A 22,329-nucleotide genomic window follows, 5' to 3' on the forward strand; every position below is an offset into this window, starting at 1 on the left:
GTCGTCCAGTTGTAAGAATAGACTTTTGATTCTTACTTTTTCTTTGAAAAATTTGGACACTTCGCATCATGCTGTTGAACACTTGATGGCCCTTTTGTTTTTTATTGCTGCGGGGGTGTGCTTGGGTGGTTTATTGGTTATGCGTTTTCTAAGATACAGTTTGGTGTAGAGCGTTATGTGTACTTTCTGGTTTGAACTTATAACCTGGCTGGGTGTTGGTACTGGGTGGGAGAAATATCTTGCTTCTTGAGTTTTTGTTATGTGAAAGGTGAAGGTTTGACCCAATCTAATTTCAGTTTGGGTAGAATGTTGAAGCCCAGCCGACCCTACCCAACTGAAACGTGTTGTGTTTTCATGTAAATTTGTTTATCATTAGGGGTAGAGAGCATCTTGGTTTGTTTTTGCAAAAATAATTGTTAGTGGTAATCTGATAATGTTTATTTATCACACACACACTCGTGTATATGTAATATGTAATTTTTATTTAATTGGAAGGTTATATTCCAAGCCAAACTCATCAAATTGTTTTATTGTATGCGGTTGAGTAGGATTGGGCTAGTGGGGTAATTCGGCTCGGTTTTCCTCTTCTTTTTTGAACAAATACCCTAACAAAACCTGGTGTGTAACCTCAACTACAAGTAACCCCAACCTAAGTACCTCAATCTTCAATTCGAGGTTCTTTGCTCTAAAATATCCTTGCGTGAAGTTATCTGTGGATTGCTATGCTTATTATTGCTTAATATAGACTTGAATACATAAGTATGCTCATAAGTATACTAGAATACATAACATAAACCTTAACCTTCAACCCCACTCTACTACTGATTGATATTTTCCTAGTTCAAACCCAATCCCCAGCTCAAATCTTCAACCCAATGGACTAGGTTTGGCCCAACCCTAGTTGCCTCTCTATTTAGGGTTGGAATTAAGGTTTTAAACATCAATTTGGGATGGGAAATTAGGATTGCCCTCAACCAAGCCAGTACTGGCCTAAGTTTAACCTCTATCAAGTTCCAATGTTTTGTTCTCTTTTAGGCCAAGTTATTTACTACTGTACTACACAGCGCCCCTGATATGCCTCTTTCGCTATGCAATCAGCAGTACAACCGACGGATTCAGCACTAATTAGTTTCGTTTTGCTCAGCGCCCCTGATGTAATCTATAAAAAGTCTCATTATGAGTCCACCTGGCAAATCTTTTTCTCCTAAATGGGGAAAAACGATGGTGAGTACTAATGTGGTGAGTTCAAATCACCCCCACAAGACTGCCCCCCACAACGTCCCACAGCACATCCCCGTGCTGTGGGGCATCCCGATATTATCATCGGGAGATGCTCCCAATACACGGCAGGGATGTGCTGTGGGGCATTGTGGGGGGCTGATTCGATGCTGTTGCAGTGTAAACTTATTCGCACTAGTACAAAAAGAGTTTAAAATTTAGGGAAATTGTCTAAAACTCACCATGTATTTTACGGTGCTGTTGCAGTGTAAACTCATTCACACTAGTACAAAAAGAGTTTAAAATTTAGGGAAATTGTCTAAAACTCACCATGAGTTTTAAGCATTTCTCTTAAACTCACCACAACTTTTCAAAATGTCTAAAACTCACCATGTCACTAACTTAACGTTAAACAGACTAATAGGTGTTAATATATTAACCATTTTAACCTTCATAGAAAAATTTAAAAGATATACCAAATAAATTAGTGGGGGTTAATATATTACCACTTTAATATTTAGACATGATAAAAGGAAAAAGTTCAAAAAAATATTTTCAAATATAAAATGCATAAAAACATAGAAATTACGAAAAAATATAAAAAATTTTAGAGATTGCAAACAAAATAAAAAATTATTTTCAAATTATAGAAACTATAGAAATTGAAAAACAAAATCAGAAAGTACAGATTGTAGAAAAGATAAAAAATTATAGAAAAACACAGAAATTGCAAATAAATAAAAAATATAGGAAAATTTATAGATTATAGATAATAGAAAAATGTAAAAAAAAACAAAATTGAAAACTGAAAAAGACCATCTTTCCTCTAACTCACTATTCAAGGGTAATTTGGTCATGAAATTTGTTATTTGCACCTCTGTTACATAGCATTAACGGTGCACTAACGGAAGGTGAGTTTTGGAAAATAAAAACTTCCTGACATCATGAATTTTAGACATTTTGAAAAATTATAAGTTTAAGAGAATGCTACATTCTTGATTCTACAGAAGTTCCCCTATCATGTCAACTACTCAGTCATCACAGTTGCACAATAGCACCCAGTTTTTGAACAAATAATAGTGGCACATCTGATGGTTGAGATATGTAGATGGATCCGCAGATTGATCCATCCAGACTTTCAGATCCGTGCACATGATCAGATACTCTTCCCTTCCCTTGTTACAACTGCTACACACTTTACTCAGTACTCCGTTCAAGGAAAGCTCTAGACTTGTTTTCATGGCAGAAAAACATCTGAAAAATAATAGATAAATATGGTCTTGTACAATCTATGTACTAATTACAATAAAATAAAATCTTGCTATAAACTTTTAGTATTTACCCTCCCTTTCTCTGTGTGTGTGTGAGTGAACCTTGCATTTGATATGAGGACTAGTCTTGTGACCGACTATGTGACATATTACTACTTTCTAATAAATGGTTTAACTCAACAAGTACTGTGAGATGACTGTAACGTGTCACCTACAGGCAGTGGGAGGCATTGATAATCATTTTTGTCCATTCAGATTCTCGATCAGACAATGTCACATGTATGCCATAGACCTGAAGACGTGTGTTTCTATAAAGAATTACGACGTTCCATTATCATCATAAGAAAGCAAAAAGCATTGATTGATATGCCAAGCCAAAGTTGTTAAACCTTAATTCCGGGAAAGCTTGATGGAGTTCACCACTTCACCTTGATTCAAATATTATTGTTTTAGTAGGTAGCATCTTGATGGAGACACCCTCGAAATCTCTAGTTAAGTAAACTTCTCTGGTTCTTGGCCTCCTCATTGGATTTCATCTGGGTTTGTTTATAGAGTTTAGACTCTGAGGTCTGATGAATTCACATTTGAGCCTCACAAAAGCTCCACAATATATCCAAAATATTCCCAATGCACGCTCCTCTGTGATCTCCCATCTGATGGGATTGGAACCCATCATCATGTACAACCTGCCATATTAGTTGATGGGTCCTGCTCCTTCCAAAACATCGCCTTCTGGCAGGACTGAAGATTGAGCTTAAGGGGTTTGATGTAAAAGCCTTTTATGAAATTAAAAATCGTGATATATACAAGGACATGGACATCCACCAAAAAACCAACTAACTCGGCCCAGCTGTCCTCTCCAACAGCGACTTGGGTCCCAAATGTCAATACGATCTCAGCCCAAATTTCATTGGCTTTGGTGTCAAGCATCTCCCATATGCTGGGCAATCATGAATTCATGATTCAGCATGGGTCCCTGTAGGGTTTCGAGTTCCCTTTCTTCGGCCTGTATGGCTGGCTGTATGGCGATGGTCATGTCATCTGGGTAGGAAAGCACCCATTTGAGTCAGAGTTAGAACTTGGAAAAACATAGATTGTGCCTACCACCGTGTCTCCCTCAGCTGGTTTGGGCCTTGAGGTTTTGGGTTAGGCAAAAAGCTTTTCAACAACCGAAAAGATTTGACCCCCAAAGTCTACAAAATATGAAAAAAATAAAGGAAAAGAAAAAAAAGAATTATTGCATTTTTGTCAATTTCCTTTCAAATATATTTCTATTAATCACTGAAAAAAAAACTGCCACTTTGCAAAATAACATATATAAAAATATATCATTTCATTCCCCAAAAGCTTGTGCCTTAAAAAAGGGGGGGGGGGTGTCTACTGTTCTGTCCACCCTAACAATTGATGCTAATACAGTAAGGGTAGGTGTGTCAGCTCATAATTGATGCTAATACATAGGTGAGTATTGCGGTATTAGTGTTATAAGTGGAGGTATTTGAAATTTTGAATTATTGTAGGTTTGTAGTGAAATTTAGAATTCTGAGGTGGAGTATAGTCTATTTATCCTTAAAAAACGTTTTTCACCATATATTCAACCTCGGAATTCACAATTTGATCGTTCAGTTTGGGTCAGTGTCAAGGGGGGAAATATTCCTAATTCTTCACAGGGGTGATTCTGTTTATAGGGGAAGCTGTGAGTAAATACATTTGAAAACATAATTTCCCAATTCTGAGGTGGAGTGAACTGTAAAAAGGCCTAAAAAAAGATCCCCAAAAGTATGTGACCATATATACTTTTCGAATAAAAAGAAAAACAAAAAATGAAAAAGAATGGCCAAAGAAAAGACACAAACCAAATTTATAGTGGAAAAAAATTGGAAGCTAAGATAAAATAGTAGTGTTGGTTGACATTTTTTTTTTATGAATTCGACTATGATATCAGGAAAAAACTTATAACCAATGAACCAGTATCATATAAATGGTAACCAATCATGTAGTAACCAATGAACCAGTATCATGCCTTTTTTGATTGCCTAGTTTAACACTCAAATTTCTAGGAAATCCCCCTCAAAACTAAGGATGGTTACAAAGGAGCTTGCCATTCTCGGAAAGTTTCACCTATAACTCCTCTACGGTTGACCTTATCTCATTTTACACAATAAAATAAGGGAAAAAATCTAGGATTTAGGATAGGTATGGATTAGGGTTAGCATCTCCTCTTATTCATTCACAAGAACCTTTCTTATTTCAATTATGCAAGTTAAGATGGGCTCCAGAATCCATACCCTTTACTCTGTGATGCCTTTGAAAACTTGGCTTATTTCAATTAATCTACAAACCATCTATCCCCATCAGTGCAGCAAGTGCTAAGAAGTTTATCACAGAAATGAGAAACCATAACCCCAAATAATAACAAAAAATACAAATTAAAAAAAAGTTTAACATTTATGCATATGCTTCATCTTTAAATAAAAAATAGCAAAAAAAATCCTTAAATAAAATTAAAAATAATGTACTGGTGATTTCCTTATGAACATATTCATTAGGCGTCTGTTTAGAACCGTTGTTGTTTCTCTAGAAAACGGTGCCACATCAGTGTCATGTAGGAAAAAACGGTGCCACATCAGTGTCATGTAGGAAAAAACGGTGTTTAAGGAAACAACCTTCTATTTGAAACCGTTTTTCCATAGAAAACGGTGTTCCAAGCCATGCCTTGGAAATTGGGAAGGCATGGCTTGGAGCAACGCTAAATTTGGCGTTTCCTGGAGCTGCAGCTCATTCTGCCAACAAGATAATGATGTGACAGTGGATAATGGGTAGAAGTGCAGAAAACGTTTCCTGGAGCATTGGTACCAAACAGAAAAAGTTGTTGCTCCAAGAAACGTTCTACCTGACAGCAATGATTCCAACAAAAAAAAAAAAAAGGCGGTGCTCCAGGCCACACATCAGCAGCACCGTTATCTGAACTGTAGCATCAATGCCAAACATATACTAGATTATCATTTTATATCCCCATCTTCCCCCAGATCTTTACAACCGTCAATAAAGTTGACTTGTTATGAGATCCTTAATATGGAAGTAATTGAATATTGATACCAAATAATCCTCTATACGTATGGATAGATGTAGAACAGTCATAGGGTCTATGAAATGATTATTTTACTACTACTACTACTTCTACTACTACTACTACTAATAATACTAATAATAATAATAATAATAAACACAAGATATTCTAGTCGTTTAATTTCGAAATAAAAAATTTGGAAAGCAGGCCACTCCCATTGAATAAAATCACATTAAAGAAAACCCAAAAAAATTAGCTTTCCTATAATGTTATGTAAGCACCAAGTATGATTTGGGATCCGAACCTCTCCCTATTCAATTCTTTTTTAAACCGATGGCCCATTACTTGATACATCTTCCATGTACAAAAACTCATCATCATAAATATATATATATTTCACAAGCCCTCTCCTGTTTCCAGTTCCACCTCCAAGTTCCCCTCCTCACTCTCTCCCTCTTTTGTTTGAAACTCACTATTGCTTTCTGTCTCAGGAGAAGAAACAAAAATGGGTTTTCTTGACCATCTTCCAAACTTTTGCACTGTATCTAGCAAAAAGAGCAAACGCAAACCAATGCAGGTTAGCTCCAGCTCACACTTTTCATCTTGTGCTCTTTTAATCACTTCTTATGTGTAAGCTGCAAAAGAGAATGCCTTTAACCCCGACCTTCCTTTCTCTCTGGATTGGAACTTGTTATGTCAGTAGCCTTTTACTCAAAGCTGGTTTATTTTGTTTCTATCAGACAGTGGAGATCAAGGTGAAAATGGACTGTGATGGCTGTGAAAGTAGAGTTAGGCATGCTGTTTCCTCCATGAAAGGTTCAAAGACAAATTTTACTCTTTTTCTGCGTCTTCTCTCTCTCTCTCTCTCTCTCTCTCTCTCTCAAGACAAAGTTCTTTTTTCCATTTTACTCATACCTTAAACAGAAAAAAAAATGTAACCTCTTGGATTTGAACGCACAAAAGAAGTCCTTGTTGGACTAAGTTCAATTCTATTTCAATTCGGTTTCTGTTTATTTGCTTTGCATATTTTGCCGCTAGGTAACTGCTCAATATACGAGAAATTTGTAAGATAAACACACGCACACACACCAAAAGAAGAAGAAGAAGAAGAAGTCATCCATATGTACTTCCTGTCTTTCTCGATATATTTTTTCTCTGTTTTGTTTTCCATATATAAGATGGTTTGGTTTGGTTTGGTTGGTTGCCTCTAATAGAAGACGAGGACTTTAATTTCTTTCCAAATTCATCTGCAATAACGTAACAGAAAACTGAAAACCCTTTCTTAATTTCTTTCTTTCTTTCTATTTTTCCTTCCTTTTCTTTCACTGCATCTGAGTATTTTGGCATACTAATCCGATACATGAACCCCCTAAAAGCAGACAAAAGATGTTATAATATTAACACAATAATACTAGTGTCTATATCACGTATTAACATAATAGAATTAGTAGATTAACATAACGTTCCCCCTATGAACATCTACTTCATATGAATACAACAATTCTGATATCCATATTGTATTAACAACCGCCAAATGGGTTTCTTCTAATAGCAAGTTATTGTTTATTTCTTTATTCAATTCAGGTGTGAGATCGGTGGAGGTAAATAGAAAACAAAGCCGGGTGACGGTCGCCGGCTACGTTGAGCCAAACAAGGTCCTGAAGAAAGTTCAGGGCACTGGAAAGAAGGCTGAATTTTGGCCTTACGTCCCTTATAATTTAGTGGCATATCCTTATGCGACTCAGGCCTACGACAAGAAGGCACCAGCAGGATATGTGAAGAATGTGGTTCAAGCAAACCCTGCTCCAAATGCAACTGATGAGAATTTAATGACACTCTTCAGCGATGAGAACCCAAATGCTTGTTCAATCATGTAGAAAATTCCATGTGTGTGAGAGAGAGAGAGAGTCTCTACTACTGGTTTATTAATTTAATGGGTTTTAGACCCACAGATGAAAGTGGTGTCAGATGAGTTACTAGCAAGATGAATGCTGTGTTTGTAACCAGAGGAACTTTTTCCTCTTCTTCTTCTTCTTGATGGTACACTGTTGTTGCATCTTGTGACTTCATGGACTATCTAGGGTTGTTGATTCCAGGTTTGTCAGACATAATAAGATAAACAGAAAAGTGGTTTTTGGGGCTTTTTCGGTGACAATAAGTACAGTACTGATCCTTCTGTTTTCTGATAGAAGCCGATCTCATACATTGATGGGTCTAATCACAATTAGACCCATTAAATGATGATTTTGTGCTATCAATCGCAACTAAAATAATTTAAACATAAGTGGAGTGGGTTCATGAAAATTTCGAAAAATCCTATCATAGGTTTGGTTTCCTTTATCTTTATTTTTGTAGTCTGAAAAGGCGAATTTCATTCAGATCTACAGCTTGTTAATTTTGTCCTCTCTGGTGCTTGTTGGGCGCTTTTCAACCTATCCTAGATTGAACCAAACAGATCCACCCCGACCCATTTTCTCATTTAATTTCCTAACCTATACAAGGTTTCCACTTTCCAGGTTATGTTGGGTTTTATTTTTTCTCGCGTAGTTTAATCCGGGTCCAACACAGACCCGGATAGACCAACCAACTTTACGGGTTAACAGTATGTGGTATAGACAAAACATCAAACATTTATATCAAATCAATCCACAAAAGCTTTTGGGTCCTGGACTAAACTAGTTGTGACTTGTGACTTGTGAGGAAGGAATTTGTAAGTAAACAATAGAGGGATAGTGTCAATAGATTATTACTGAGGACACTCACCATTACCCTTACCTATTCACAAAGTACCTCACAGTACGACCATAGGCAGGACCTACGGGTGCCAATCTGGCGGAGAAGAAGGATATGCATTATTGGGCTGGTCCCACTTGAGGAACCTGTTTGGTCAAAGATCAGTTTAGCCTTATCTGATGAATACAACTCTTCTTTATTTTTCTCCTTGTCCATAAGTACATGATAGCTAGATATCAAATAATCTATATTTAAGAACCCTTGAAAACTTAAGTGGCCATGTTGGCTCTCCATATTTGCCCTTCTAATTTCTAAAGCAATTCCCTTCCTAAGACTAGCTATGACATTTAAGATTATCTCCGTCTATAAAACAATTTTTCTTTTCTTTTTGGCTCCTTCTAGTTTGTGGTGAGACTCGTGGCCACCAAAAAATGGTAAAAAACACAAACAATGAAAGTGGGAGAATGATTCCGAGGAGCACAATGCCAGGCTTAAGATTTATTTGACCTTGTTTAGTTCTCAAAGAGAAGTAGTTTTCTCATAAAGGAAGAGCTTTAATCATGTGCCTTTTAACACTGTTTTGGTAACTTAATTGACTAATTGAGTGATCCCCACACCAATCAATCATCTATTGTTAAATCAAAAACTTAGGTTGTCATTTCATAAAGAGAGATCTGTCTTGGATTTTAATAAATTAATCAGCTCCATTATTGATTACTTTAGCTCAGACACAAGCACTACATATTTTGAGAGAGAAAAAAAGGGCAATTGGGTTTCCCTTTTTATGATCCATTATCCACCACTCGATTGGTAGGAGCCTCGTAGAGGGGATATCTTTGATTAGAACTCAATCCAATAACCCCAATTGCAGAGTGAGGAACTGATAAAAAAGAACTCAATAATTGGACAGTTAGCGGCTTAGGGCCTTAGGCCCAACCTGTTAGGTTAGGAACTAGACTAGACTACTATCAGCCAGTTGGGCTACATATGGGCCCGATGGTACGACCCATTTGGCTATGTCCCACGTATAGGGATTAGGGAGATAGCCTAAGAGATGAGGAGGATCCTCTGATCTCGTCCTACCTCCTACGTCAGTCAGTATTGGTTCTTACAAGTAAAACCAGAGTGGAATGTTGGAGATAGGGTTCACGTTACTGTCATCAGTCAGTCATCCATCGTCAGTGCAAGTTCACCAACATACGCCTGTCGAATTCTGGTTCAAGGGTGGCTAGCCTAGCGTCACCATTGATTATCAACCCGATTTTTATCATACAAGGAATGATTTTGTGTGAATAATGCAGCAAAACTTGGTATATTAAAATAGAAAAATATTTCAGTGCTGTCTGTTTTGGGTAAAAATTTTTTGGCCATCTCCATCGAAGTATCTTTTGGTAGATATCTATGCATAGAAATATCTGACACAGTGACATTGAGCCTCTCTGGTACTATGCTTTGATTATTGATTAGTGAAAATTTCTACCTTTACAGATGTGGTTGGAGTGAGTCCATGCTTTTCTAAATTAAACTTCAAAAAGGAGTTTAGCTAATAAATTTGGTTCAACTTTTATTGCCTTTTCTATTTGAAAATTTGTAAATGGTGCACAAGCATAAAGTTTTATTGCAAAATGAATGTTAGTTGAGAAATTGAGATTCGATTTTTGATTCCTCTAATGTTAAGATATTCAAATGCCTAGTCACAAAGATCATGCTCCATTTACACTGATAGTGCAGTTGGATTATGTGTATGTGTGAGAGAGAGAGAGAGGGATTTGACTTTAATATATCTATATATTTAGATATCTGATTTAAATTACATTTGATTTGAAACTAAAAAATCCTCCATAAAAATAGCATAAATATAAAAAATTAAACATAAAACAATATATTTTTTTAATTGTAGATAGACAACTAGTTTTGTGTAAAATCCCAAATCCTACTTGATCCTAAAAAAGTTTAAAATAAAATTCTAAAAAGCGTTAAATGATCAATTGGAATTTAGTGGGTAGAGTTAAGTGGTAAATTTGCACCGACCCATAGATAGATAAATACATGGTTTTCAAAACTGGACCGGACAGACAGTTGAACTAGTTGATTCGAGAATCGGTCATGGGCCCGGTTTTGGTTTTGGACCCAGGAACTGGTGGTCAAAACCATTCGACCTGGGGTTGGACCAGACGGTCAAACCATTTGACCCAGGAACTGGTGGCCAGAATGGTTCTATTTGTGGTCCAGTTTGAAAACCATGGATAGATAGATAAATTACTAGCCTTTTTCTAGACAATGATTTTTAAGGGTGATATACAATTTTCCTTTATTCTTCTTATTTCTAATATTACTCGTATTTTTATTTTGTAAAATTGCAAATAACTTTTTATGACTTAGTTATAAATAATTTATATTTCCCGTTTTAGGTTGTGTTAGGCAATGTTCAAAGAACCAGACCGGGCATCGACCCAATAAAGGTAGAGGCTCACGGGTGAGAGGTTCGACTGAGGTTGAATCCGAGATTGGATTGTGATGATGTAATAAATAATATATAGACCATAAATAAAATAAAAAAAATACTAAATATAATTGACAATTAATCCAAAATAGAAATAAGTACTTCAAACCTTCAAAGTTTAAGACAATATGTCCCACAATGAAAACAAATACATCAACAATCCAATAAAGTTCAAGACTCAATCCTAATTATAACCACCATCATCACAATGACATTTCAAGAAATATCAATTCAAAAATTATAATGCATACATGGTAAACTAAAATTGATTTTAATTTTCAGCTATTTCAATATCAATATCACCTAAATTCAAAATATGAAATCAATTTATTCAAATTTAAATTTCTATTTGGTGGACTAAAAGCCTGAAGCAAAAAATCAAACCTATAACAAAACTACAATAATTAATTAATTTCAAGTTCAAGAATTAAAGAAAAATAAATGATTAAATGTTGCATAAATCAGATTCAAACTTATAGAAAAAGAAATCAGATTTAGGTGGTGGGAGGAGGAGGAAGAGGAGGAGGAGAAGGAAAGAGGGAAGAAGACTAGGAGAGGGCGGTGAACAGAGAACCGCCGCCACCGCATCGGCGGTGAGGCACTGGTGATGGTGGCTGGAGTCGTTGCACTTAGGTTAGGTTTGAAAAGGAAGAAGAGAGTCAGAGATCGATCAAAGAGGGTTTATTTTTGGCTGGGATAGGGATTTTTTTATTAAACCTTAGGGGCTGTTTGGCCCAATTTTAAGTTTTTTTTGTTTTTTTTGTACTAAAAATGAGAATGTTACAAAACCGGCCAGTTATGCAAAACTAGGACTGGTTCGCTGGTTCTCTGATTGAAACGGTCGAATAAGCGGTTTTTTGAACATACCGGTTTTAGGGGTATGTCTGGACCATCCAGGGGCTGGGTTATAGTTCAATTGGTTGGTCCGATCCGGTTTTTAGAACATTGGTGTTAAGAGATGAAAGGAAATGATATCTTACAAGGTCATTAATTTTTATTAGATAATAACATGCTTTGAATTATTTTTGTTTACTTTTAAACATAATAATTGTTTTATTATAATTATTTTAATTTTATTAAATAATAACTTAGGAGGTGGGCTTTGGCGCAATGGTTGGATTACCCCATTGAATCCTAAGTGACTAGGGTTCAAATCTTGGAAACAACCTCTTTGTATGTAGAGGGGTAAGGCTGTGTACATCTGTCCTTCCCCACACCTTGCCTTGGCGAGAGCCTTGTGCACTAGGCTATGATACCGGGAAGACACATGATACTAGAAATTCTTACAGCCAACCAGTTGGTGTCATAAAAGATAAAATTCACAGAGGTGCTTTGATTGGTCAAAGCTCTTCTCATACCATGTCTTTCCAGTATCATAGGTTTTCCCTACTATGAATCAATCTTTTGAGAAAGAAGGGTATTTGTCATTGTTGAGAATTGCAAAAACGCACCCAAGGTGTAGGTTTGAATTCTCACAAAATGCATACATTAGAATTGCATGATTATTTTAAGAATTCATATGAATTGGGTAAAACACCCAAAAAAGGTAGAATTCCTATCCCCAATGAAGGCTTCCTTGGTAAGTTATTTACTCGGCTAAGTTAAGTATATTTTACCCATGTTCTTTTATTTCTCAAGTAAATAAGATAGTGACCATTTTAGCCATAAAAACCATTATTAAAGGGGACAATTTTGTCTAGTCAAAGTGTTGGCAACTTTCTCCTGGATAAAAAAAGTTACTTACTCACCTAGGAGGTGGGTATCACTTACCTGAGTCCGGACCACCTGCAAAAACATGTTCCAACCCTCTACCATCATGATCTCACACCACACATCTCATACATGGTGGGTCCCAATATCATGGTGAGATGTGCGGTGTTAGATTAAGTTGGTAGAGGGTTGGAACATGTTTTGTTGGTAGAAAATTCCAAATCATACGGGTAAGTGATACACATGGAAAACAAATTTTTCATGGACCCACCTAAATATGAAAAAAGAACATGGGTTTCTTGATCAATAGGAACCAAAATCCCATTGACCAATTTTCTCCCTCTCAAAATCGAAAAAAAGGAATGGACTCTAAATGGCATTTTTGAATTTTATGCATTTTTTATTACAAAAATTTCAACCACAATAAACCAGTTGGGACATTGGCTTCTAGTTATCAGATCTAGAAACTTGAACAACCAAGCAGAAACCCAATTATACATTTCTTAAAGAAATCCTAGAGTAGTGCTTGGGATTGTAGCTAAGATTGATAAAATATCCTTCCAAAAAAGCACTTCAATGGAAAAACTTATAGAAAGGGGAAAAGGAGACTGGAATGTTAAGGCTACTCCGGAAAAGGAAGAATGAGCTACATATGATACACCCTTTGGATTGTTGGAGACTGTTTTGGTAGATAAACGCACAGCCTTTACTTGGACTGGTTCAAGGTATTTGTCCTCTTTAAAGTCTTGACCTCTATAATCTATTTGCACTGTTCTAGCTTTCTGCAAGACTAGACGAGAGTAAGGACAAAGATTGAGTGTCCCCGGCCCCCAGATGGATGGACCTGCAAGAACTGGCTCTGTCACCTTAGCTAGAGAGTGGTTGATACCCTCCTTGCAGCAGGTCTTCTCCCACTAGATATAGAGTGATGGGTACATGTCTCAACTCAAAGGGTGCCAAACTTCTTCTGTTCACACATGAAGATTCAAAGTGTGCTGACCAATTCAGACAACAAGACAAAGCTGACAACTTGATTGATGCAACAATGTCGTCCAAGCTAGAGAGGATGAGCATTATTGTGGGCCTTAGGTCGAAGCTTGAGACTGATAGTCTGATATTTGTTGACTGCAACTCTTCTTGTCAGAAAAACCCTCGGATTCTCGGGCATGGTAGATGCAGGTTGTACGTACGTAGTTTAGCTTTTAGTTGAAAAAAGTTTCAAAACCTAAGGATCAGTTTGTTTGTGCTTTGTAGTGTGAATTCCATGTGCACGAGTGCAAATAGGCTGAGTGTAAATTCTGGTTTACTTTTGTTCCAGGTTTGACTTTGTCTTATTTATTTATGAGAAGTAAAGATAGAAAGTAAAATGAAGTGATCTTCAGTTTATAGTTTATATGAAAGGGAATGGAAAGAGGAGAGTTATTTGTCTGACACTGAAGTAAGAAGCAAGATGATATAATCCCCACTTTTACATGAGGAAGAATTGAGGTAGGAGGAAGGTTCAAAATTTGTATCCAGTTCAGAGCAGAACTGCAAACAAACAGAGCTTAAGGTTCAAATTCAATCTATTTTGTTAATAATTCAATTTCCATGGATTTTCACATTATAAATGGGAACTTATATTATGGCCTCATTAATCCTTACAGGCTTAAATGTGGAACAGTGGAAGTGAGATCATTGCATGTTGATGGGTGATTATGACTCCTACAATCTTTTGAAGTCTACGACTGTCTGTACTTTATATATCAACTTGGTGCTTAGTGGGGCATTAGAAGCTGAAGTCTTGAGATATGCCCAAAAAAAAGTTCAAATGCAAAAATGACTGAAAATTCTGTTGCCTGGATTGGGCTGGGCTCTAGGATGGTAGATTGTTGACATGGCTGAAATGGGCTCGATTTATTGCCATTCCTAATATATAAAAATGGGGCCATTTGATGTCACAGTTAATTTGTAGTTGGTGGTGAACCAACAAACAACATGATAAATGGGAATAAACATGTTTAGTATCAATTCAGTTAAGGTCCATAAATAAGACTAACTACATAGGTGTGATCAATTGGGTCAGGTCAAATCAATCCAAATCACCATCGAATGAGAACTATGTCTCCATATCCAGCAATTCAATTAGACATCAAGACATGGAATGACGATTAGGGTCCAATCTAACTGGTTAGCACTTAACATTTGCGGCCCAAAATGTATGCTTGGTATATCGGTAGGATCCAGGCATATACATTACACCTGAAATTGCCAAATGATTGTATATCTTTATCATATTCATAGATTTGCTGCAATTGTAATTTGACTGTTTTCCCAACCGGGTCATTGGGATATTTGTGGTATTTTCTTTGATCTAGTTGAGAATACAAATTGGCGATTTTGTGGCTTTTATATCTTTCATTTGGCTGAAGGGATGCAATTTTAGAGAAGCAAAGGGTCCATAGATGTAGGACATTGGAAGAAAAAAGGAAACTAAAACAAAAAGATGACAAGATTTGAATATTTTATAGGAAACCAAGTAGGTTAACATAGCTTTTCATTGATATCCAGCATCTCAACCATCCATGAGGGATATAGCATGCCAATTGAAGACAACCCATACAAAAGACAAAAGAAACAGAAGAGATACAGATATCTACTAAACCAGAAGCACTATTACACTGCAACACTGGGAAGGATTAAAAAGAGGATGGCCAATGCCGCTTAGTGCTTCTTTCTACCAAGTAATTCCTTGAACCAGTAGGCAGACATCTTCGGGTACCTCTTGAGGGTTTTGAAGTCAACATAGACTATACCAAACCTTGAAGTGTATCCCAATCTCCATTCAAAGTTGTCTAGCAGTGACCATGCAAAGTAGCCAATCACATTGGCTCCTTCATCTACAGCTTTCTTGAGTTCAAGTAAATAGCTCTTGTAGTAATTGATTCTTGTAGTGTCATGCAACCCCTTGGGAAGTGTGACATTGCCAGGATCATCCATGCCTGCCATTAAAAGTGTTTGAGATAAGATTGAGCCCAAGACTGCATGGTTAATGTCATCTATCCATTCAATCTACAATTATAAGAGTGAACATGCAGAATATGAAAATAAACTATTTTGTGATGAAAATATTTTCAGGCACTTGTGGAGAGTATTAAAGAATGACTTTGCAGACTCCATAGCTGCCATTATGTTCCATAAGCAACCCATATTTCCTAATGCTATGTTTGTTTTCGGTGTAAGTACAGACCGGTGTAAAACTCCACTCCTGGTCTGTATTTATCGGCATTTGTTTTGAATGTAGTTTTACATCGAAAATCGATATAAACTCCACTTACAGTAGAGTTTTACATTGATAATCATGCCTTTCACTTTACAACAATTCACTCATTTAAACCGATTGATGTTGAACTCCACTGGTGTACTTTTACATCGATAAATATTTACATTGCAAACAAACACAGCCTAATCAATTTAGGAGAAAGTTTGGGTTGCAATTAGACCTCCTAACTGATAATATTGATTAAAAGATCATGATTGATGATTAAAAATACTGAGTTACAGGGTCGATTTGGTATAGTAACATATAATTTGTATCTTAAGACAACAGTAAAGAGGAAGAAAAGAAAATAGAAACATAAGAAAACGAATAACTTCATGGCTTCATATGTCATACCATTTTCTGATAAGATCACGGTAGGGTTCCCATAACGCTCTTTTATATAGATCAGAGCCTTGTATAAACCCCATGGCACCTCATAAAGCCAATAAGAGTTTGCCTGGAAATGTTCAAATTGTTCAGTGAAAAATAAAATATTGCATGTAATAGTGGAAAGCAAGATGAAACATCATCTCAACCATAATTAAGAGGTTGAAAAGGTTCTTTAGCCTTCTTGGGTGCTCCAAGTCCATCAAAATGCCCAACTTATTCAGAATTTTTCTTTCAACTTTCAGCTTTTATCATCAATAAACAAACATAAATGATAAAAGTTCAGTTATTTTGGTTACCCGTGGACCAATTGGCACCCCCTTTTTGGCATCTGCAAAGTCCAAACATAACTACAAATCAGTAACAAAAGGAATACTCATAGAACATACTTCTTGATAGAAAGTAGTAAGGGAAGAAGATATTACAAGCAAATCCTGCATTCCAGTCGTTCTGGTAGCCAGGAGGTTGCTTCTTGGTTTGATGTGGATCATACATGTAATAGGTGGTATATTGGTTGATACCCACAAAATCTATAGACCCCTTGACCATTTTAACCTCTTCATCTGTAAATTTGGGAAGCCTCTTTCCAACAATGTTCTGCACTGTTTTTGGGTACTCACCATATACAATAGGATGAAGAAACCTGTAAACCCACAATTGTCAAACTATCCATGAATAAATCCTAACACATTGCTAAATGATCATCGTGTTCAGTGAGATATTTAATCTCAATGACATTTATGTGCTTTTACCATCCAACATGAAAGTCCCTTGCTCTCTGGGCTGCTTGTTGATCAGCCTTTCCTCTGGTAAGTGGTTCATACCAAACAAAATCCAAGAGAATTCCAATCCTCCCTTTTTGATGTGCCTAAAATTATACAAGCAGATAATAAGAATCACTGTTAAAGGCTTTTATGTGACTTCTAATGTCAGATAAATTTAGACAAACTGGAAATATTGCACTTACCTGGTACTTCTCACGGTATCTCTGAACTGCAGCTGCATGAGATAAAATCAGATTGTGGGCCACAATATAAGGCTCAGTTCCAGAATTCCCAGCTGTACAGTTTCCATACGGTTTGGAACACCTTCCAGGAGCAAAAAAACCATTATCATAACCAAGAGCAGCAACCACTCTTGGCTCATTAAATGTCATCCAATTCTTCACTCTGTCACCAAATGTCTTGAAACAAAATTCGGCAAAATTCGCAAAGTCGTTCCTGTATGGTTTGTATGAATTGTCAACAGTCAAGCCAATCAAATGAGCATGTTAAAGATCCAGATTGTTGTATAGATGAAAGGTTAATCAAGCTTATTAGTCCTTTGCTTAACAATGTACTTACACAACTTCACGGCTTAGTAATCCATTGTACTTCTTCTCAAGTGCCAAGGGAAGATCATAGTGATAGAGGTTAGCATATGGGGTGATACCTAGAGGTGAAACAAATATAGTACTGTTACAAGTTCAATCAATTGATGTAAATATTCATGACAAATAAATAATGATCAGATCATGGAAGCTGAAAATGGTTGTGTGGCATTAGCTGGCATCACTCTTGGGTCCAATTCAAGCCATTACAGGAACAGGAGTGTGAAAATTGGTGATTGTAAAACTAGACTGAACCAGGTCCAGATTCCAGATGATCAGAACACAAGTCAGTGTCTTGAGCAATTGGCTAATACAAAATGCTGGACCGGACAATAATCAGGTTCTTGGGAGGAATTTACCTTTTGCAAGCAGGTAGTCAATCAACCTATTGTAATAAGCAACTCCCTTCCAATTTACCTTTCCAGCTCCATCTACATGAAAAGAGAGTTTTGCATACAAGACATCATCATTTCTTGGGCAATAGAAAGAAGAATGGATCAACCACTTAAACGCCAGTTAAAAGATAATAGTTGCCTGGGAAAATCCTGGACCATGAGATCGAGAACCGATATGCATCGAAGTTCAAGTTTGCCATGAGATTCACATCTTCCTGTAACAAAAAAATGTTACACTTCTATTTAAATTCACATCTAACAGAAGAAGAGAAAAAATTTGTTATATATGAAGTAGGTGGCTCGTGACAATACAAGTGTTCCTTTTTTTTTCCCTATATAGAACATTGTTTTTAAAGGTAATTGAAGTGAATTTACACTACGTTTTGGTTTCGTAGGCATTTGATAAGAATACATTTTTGTACCGAAAATAACAGCAATTTTTTTCTGATATATTTGCATTCGTGTTTGTACCCATCATAACCGGATATGTTTGGTAATAATACAAAATTCTGACTGGAAAACCAAACCAACTTTTCTGGTAGGACTTGTTTGGGTGCTAATGCCAATCCAACACAATCATCTCGGACTCGGCTTGTTTCTCGAAACTCAAAAGCCTGGAAGGCTGGCTGGTATTGGATCCATAGGGGCCAATAAAATCAAGGTGTGGTCCTCGCCCTAAATTGTAACTCCAATCACGTCTTCTTATTTTCAACATCTTTGGGCCTATGAGAAGAAGGCCCATTGTGGCTGTAGCAGTTGCTATAGATGCGAAATGAGAGTTTGAGTGGTTGTGGGCCAAATGCACTCTATGATTGGCGTGTGGCGTTAATATTGGTCCCATAGCCCATAACACTCAAATTCAGAATTAGCCCTTAGTCATCTACCAAAGGGAGTGTTTTATCGTTAACGTAGAATTAGAGAAGCACCCATTTTTTGCATGTGGATATAGGGCTATAAATAAGTTAGATTAGATCCAATTCGAATCCAAATTCTATCTGGTAAGATCTATATTTGGATACCTCCCTTAATCCTAATAAATCAGATTGAATTGGAAATTTTAGATTCATTTAATTAATAGATCAAATTTGAATATACCTTGATCTGATCCACCCAATTCATTAGTTATAAAATATTATAAAACTTATATTATATCATCAAATATTTTTTATTACATTCGACCCCCACTCCCTTTTTTTTATTTTCTTTCAAAGCCTATTTCATAAGGTAGGTCTAAGTCATGCCTAGTCACTGAAATGGGTCAAACCCACAAGAATCAAAGTTTCGCGTATGGGTGACCTACCTACATGTTACATGTCGTCTCGGCAAAATTTTGATCCTTGCGCGGTCATTAACATTGGTTACACATGCCATGACACAGCCAGGCTCAGATTCGCTACTCACGATCTGTTCCCACATCTTTAGCCACGGAACATTACAATTGCGCATTGGGAATATTTCTCTTGTCAATCAAGATGAGATGTTCCCAGTAAAGGTGCTGCAATGTAGGAACAAATTGTGGGTAGCCTGAATGGACACAGCCATCCTGTACTGTTATTCCACAATGCCCTAATGCTGCAATCAACTTGCTTGGTGCAATTATTGTATTCTTCGCTCCACCGATTTGGTGGGATCCACAATCAGAAATTTAACTGTTAGGGCCAACAGCTTAAAAGGATTTCTGAAAATATCACGTTATCATGAGAATGAATAAATTAATAATTATATATTAATTTATTTTAATTAAAAACAAAAGAATGGGCGTAAATGGGTGAATGCCCACAACGTGCGCAGCCCAGAAACTGCCTATAGTGTTGGTACCCAACAGCCAGAGCTTATCCGACAAAATTGGACGTACTATTTATGGGCCCCATCTTTTTAGATACGTGATTACGTGTATTTTAAATTGTGGGCCTGTTCGCCCAAGATTCGGATTCGCCTGCCCGTTCACGAGGCCCAGCGCTGGGAGAGTTTGTCCCGAGCGGCCCAGTGTGTAATGTCTACTTTTTGTCACTAGTGGGGACGGTGCACTGCGACTTCATACACTCTGCTTTTCATTGAACACTATTCGACGAATTCACATCTACCTCCCCAGAAAGAGCTTAAAAAACGTTCCACAGCACATCTTGAGAATATCTCTCAATGATAATTACGAAAGATATTCTAAATACACGCTCAAATGTGCGTGTGAAGCGTTTTTGGGGGGCGTTATTGTGGGGGCAGATGTGAACTCGTATTCAACAAGTTTACGAACGAAACACAGTCCCCTCAAGCGTTTGATGTTGATCAAACGGCTAAGAATGGTGATTGACATTGAGCTAACTTGAACTTACTTTGTAGCGGTGATATTGGTCCACCGACATCTCCCCTGTAGCGTTTTTTGCAACAATTCCTGGTGCATTTTTGGAAACGAGAAATGAAGGACTTGAATGGAAATAGAAGAGAAAGAGAAGGGCAAGGACAACAATGGTAATTCAGGTTTCCAGTGAGTATTTACCGGGAATTCTGACGAAGACGTCCCAAATGCTGGGGCCTCTACCCTCCTTGCTCGCCATTCCTTCTACTTGGTACGCCGACGTTGCGGTTCCGAACACGAAACCCTTCGGGAAGCTCTCTCTGCTCAGACCCCCGGTGTCGAACCGGGCGGTCTCCGGCCATGCATCCGGACCTGTCTCCGCTGCATGGGAGACGTACGTTATAAGAAAAAGAAAACAATTCAACAAACACAGCAACGGAGCTCTCATCGTTGAGCCCCTCATGAGACAGAAAGAGATAGAGATAGAGAGGTTTAATAGTTCGACTTGGGTTTTGATCGAAGGACGAAGCAGAGAGAGTGTGAATTTATAGATGAAATGGAAATAAATCGAAGATAACCCGTACGAGGGACAATGACAATGAATGTGGGTCCTTTTCTCTTTTTACTGGAATTACTGAATTACATTCAAATTATCAAAACGTAAATTACCAATTATCTTCTGCTGATCTGCATGTGCCGACTGCCGAAGCAGAAGGCAAACAGTAATTCTGTGAACAGGGCCACTAAGGTCTAAACATGCCACCTCATGAGTTGTTTATAGACAAAGTAGAGACTGAAACCGGCTCTGCTCCTCACACTTGGTGCCTCACACGCACATCCTAGAGAATATCTCTCGTACTTATTAGTTATAATTCAATGTGAGATGTTTCCAATACACGGTGAACGTGTCTGTGAGGCACCCATTTGTGAGGAACAGATCGTAGAGACTGGAGAATCCAGATCTGCTCCACACCAATCTTACAACACCTCCCAGCCGCACATTGGAAAACGGAAACATATCATGTAATTGGGATAGGGCTGCGTGAGGTCAGTGTGATGTGCCCCATCTATGAGGAATAAATCCCAATTTCCAGTCCTTATAGTCACTTGCAACCGAGACCGGATCTGCTCCTCACACATGGCACCTCATAGGCACATCCCCACCATGTATTGGTGGGAATATCTTCCCTACTTATGTGTCATTATTTATGGGAGATGTTTCCAATGCATGGTAGGATGTGTCAGTAGGGTCGATGCCTATGAGAGAAATAGATCACAATTCCTTGCAACCATACTATATTGAAAATATCTTCACACTTGTACTTTTTATTCATGAAGACATATTTCCCATGCACAGTTACAAGTGGTTGTGAGGACGGTGTAAAGAGTCTTTATGAGGGTTGAATCCAAATTTGCCACAGACAACTCCAACTTAAAATTTTTCTTTTAAACAAGAGGTGAACAAAATAGGCTAACCTGAACTTGGGTTGGTAGTTCAACAACTTGGGTTGGGAGTTCAACAAATTGGGTTGAATACTTGGATTAGGAATGACCCAACCTGACCTAGCTCATCCAACTCGCACCCTTAATACCCCAAATTTACATCTGCACCCCACAACATTTCACAATACTTCTTCACTGTTTATTGAGAATATCTCCCGATAATAACATCATCATCTCTGACACTATCATCGAGAAATGTTGAATGTGTTGTTTGATGTTATGGGACGCAGATCTGAACTCTAATACCCCTATGAGCCACTCTTGGACGCCAGTGTTTTCAAATTTAGCTGAATTGGATGGTTGACTCAATAAGCTTTTTGGGTCTCAGTTATTTGACATTTTTAATGGGCTGAATAATCTGACCATCCATCAATCTCATATGGTAAAACGTGACACCTTGAGTCCGTGTGCTTTCGTATTTTCTGTCCAATTAGAGCATAATAATGTATGTATTTAAAATCATGGGTGTTTATTCGTTAAATATTTGTACTCCATTTGTTTGTAAAATCTAGAAAATAAATAATGAATTCGTTTATTAATACTTAGGCGCCATTACGCATCACATTAGCAAAATAATGA

At 37.3% G+C, this 22,329-nt stretch overlaps 2 protein-coding genes across 3 annotated transcripts; one reads left to right on the forward strand and one right to left on the reverse strand.

Annotated features, from left to right (window-relative positions):
* Positions 1-5,849: 5,849 nt before the first annotated feature.
* LOC148855023 (heavy metal-associated isoprenylated plant protein 21-like) lies at positions 5,850-7,711 on the forward strand. Of its 2 annotated transcripts, XM_088982065.1 has the most exons (3): positions 5,850-6,133; positions 6,297-6,372; positions 7,141-7,711. In XM_088982065.1, the coding sequence occupies exons 1-3, from the start codon at positions 6,062-6,064 to the stop codon at positions 7,431-7,433; spliced, it is 441 nt and encodes a 146-aa protein (XP_088838191.1). In that variant the 5' UTR covers positions 5,850-6,061; the 3' UTR covers positions 7,434-7,711. The 2 variants fall into 2 exon arrangements, with proteins under 2 accessions (XP_088838191.1, XP_088838190.1); XM_088982064.1 differs by lacking the exon at positions 5,850-6,133 and having other exon boundaries at positions 6,189-6,372.
* Positions 7,712-15,004: 7,293 nt separating this feature from the next.
* Positions 15,005-20,838, reverse strand: LOC148855024 (beta-glucosidase 44-like). Its single transcript, XM_088982066.1, has 11 exons — positions 20,449-20,838; positions 20,285-20,343; positions 18,094-18,169; positions 17,919-17,990; positions 17,534-17,621; positions 17,158-17,410; positions 16,943-17,058; positions 16,616-16,833; positions 16,490-16,521; positions 16,158-16,260; positions 15,005-15,483 (listed from the first exon to the last, which is right to left on the reverse strand). Exons 1-11 carry the CDS (start codon positions 20,708-20,710, stop codon positions 15,206-15,208), a joined length of 1,557 nt encoding a protein of 518 aa, XP_088838192.1. The 5' UTR covers positions 20,711-20,838; the 3' UTR covers positions 15,005-15,205.
* Positions 20,839-22,329: the final 1,491 nt, after the last annotated feature.

Source organism: Nelumbo lutea, chromosome 4, assembly GCF_056320005.1.
Source record: "Nelumbo lutea isolate HS-2025 chromosome 4, American lotus-T2T, whole genome shotgun sequence".
NCBI classification, from domain to species: Eukaryota; Viridiplantae; Streptophyta; class Magnoliopsida; order Proteales; family Nelumbonaceae; genus Nelumbo; species Nelumbo lutea.

What these genes read in the sequence shown, in the direction of transcription:
- LOC148855023 (XM_088982064.1), top strand. Translation starts at nt 6,204, where the DNA reads ATGCCTTTAACCCCGACCTTCCTTTCTCTCTGGATTGGAACTTGTTAT. An exon ending in TGCTGTTTCCTCCATGAAAG is followed by an intron (nt 6,373 to 7,140) that starts GTTCAAAGACAA and finishes TATTCAATTCAG; the next exon opens with GTGTGAGATCGGTGGAGGTA.
- LOC148855024 (XM_088982066.1), bottom strand. Translation starts at nt 20,710, where the DNA reads ATGAGGGGCTCAACGATGAGAGCTCCGTTGCTGTGTTTGTTGAATTGT. An exon ending in ATGGTCCAGGATTTTCCCAG is followed by an intron (nt 17,991 to 18,093) that starts GCAACTATTATC and finishes CTTTTCATGTAG; the next exon opens with ATGGAGCTGGAAAGGTAAAT. An exon ending in TGACTACCTGCTTGCAAAAG is followed by an intron (nt 17,622 to 17,918) that starts GTAAATTCCTCC and finishes TTTCACCTCTAG; the next exon opens with GTATCACCCCATATGCTAAC.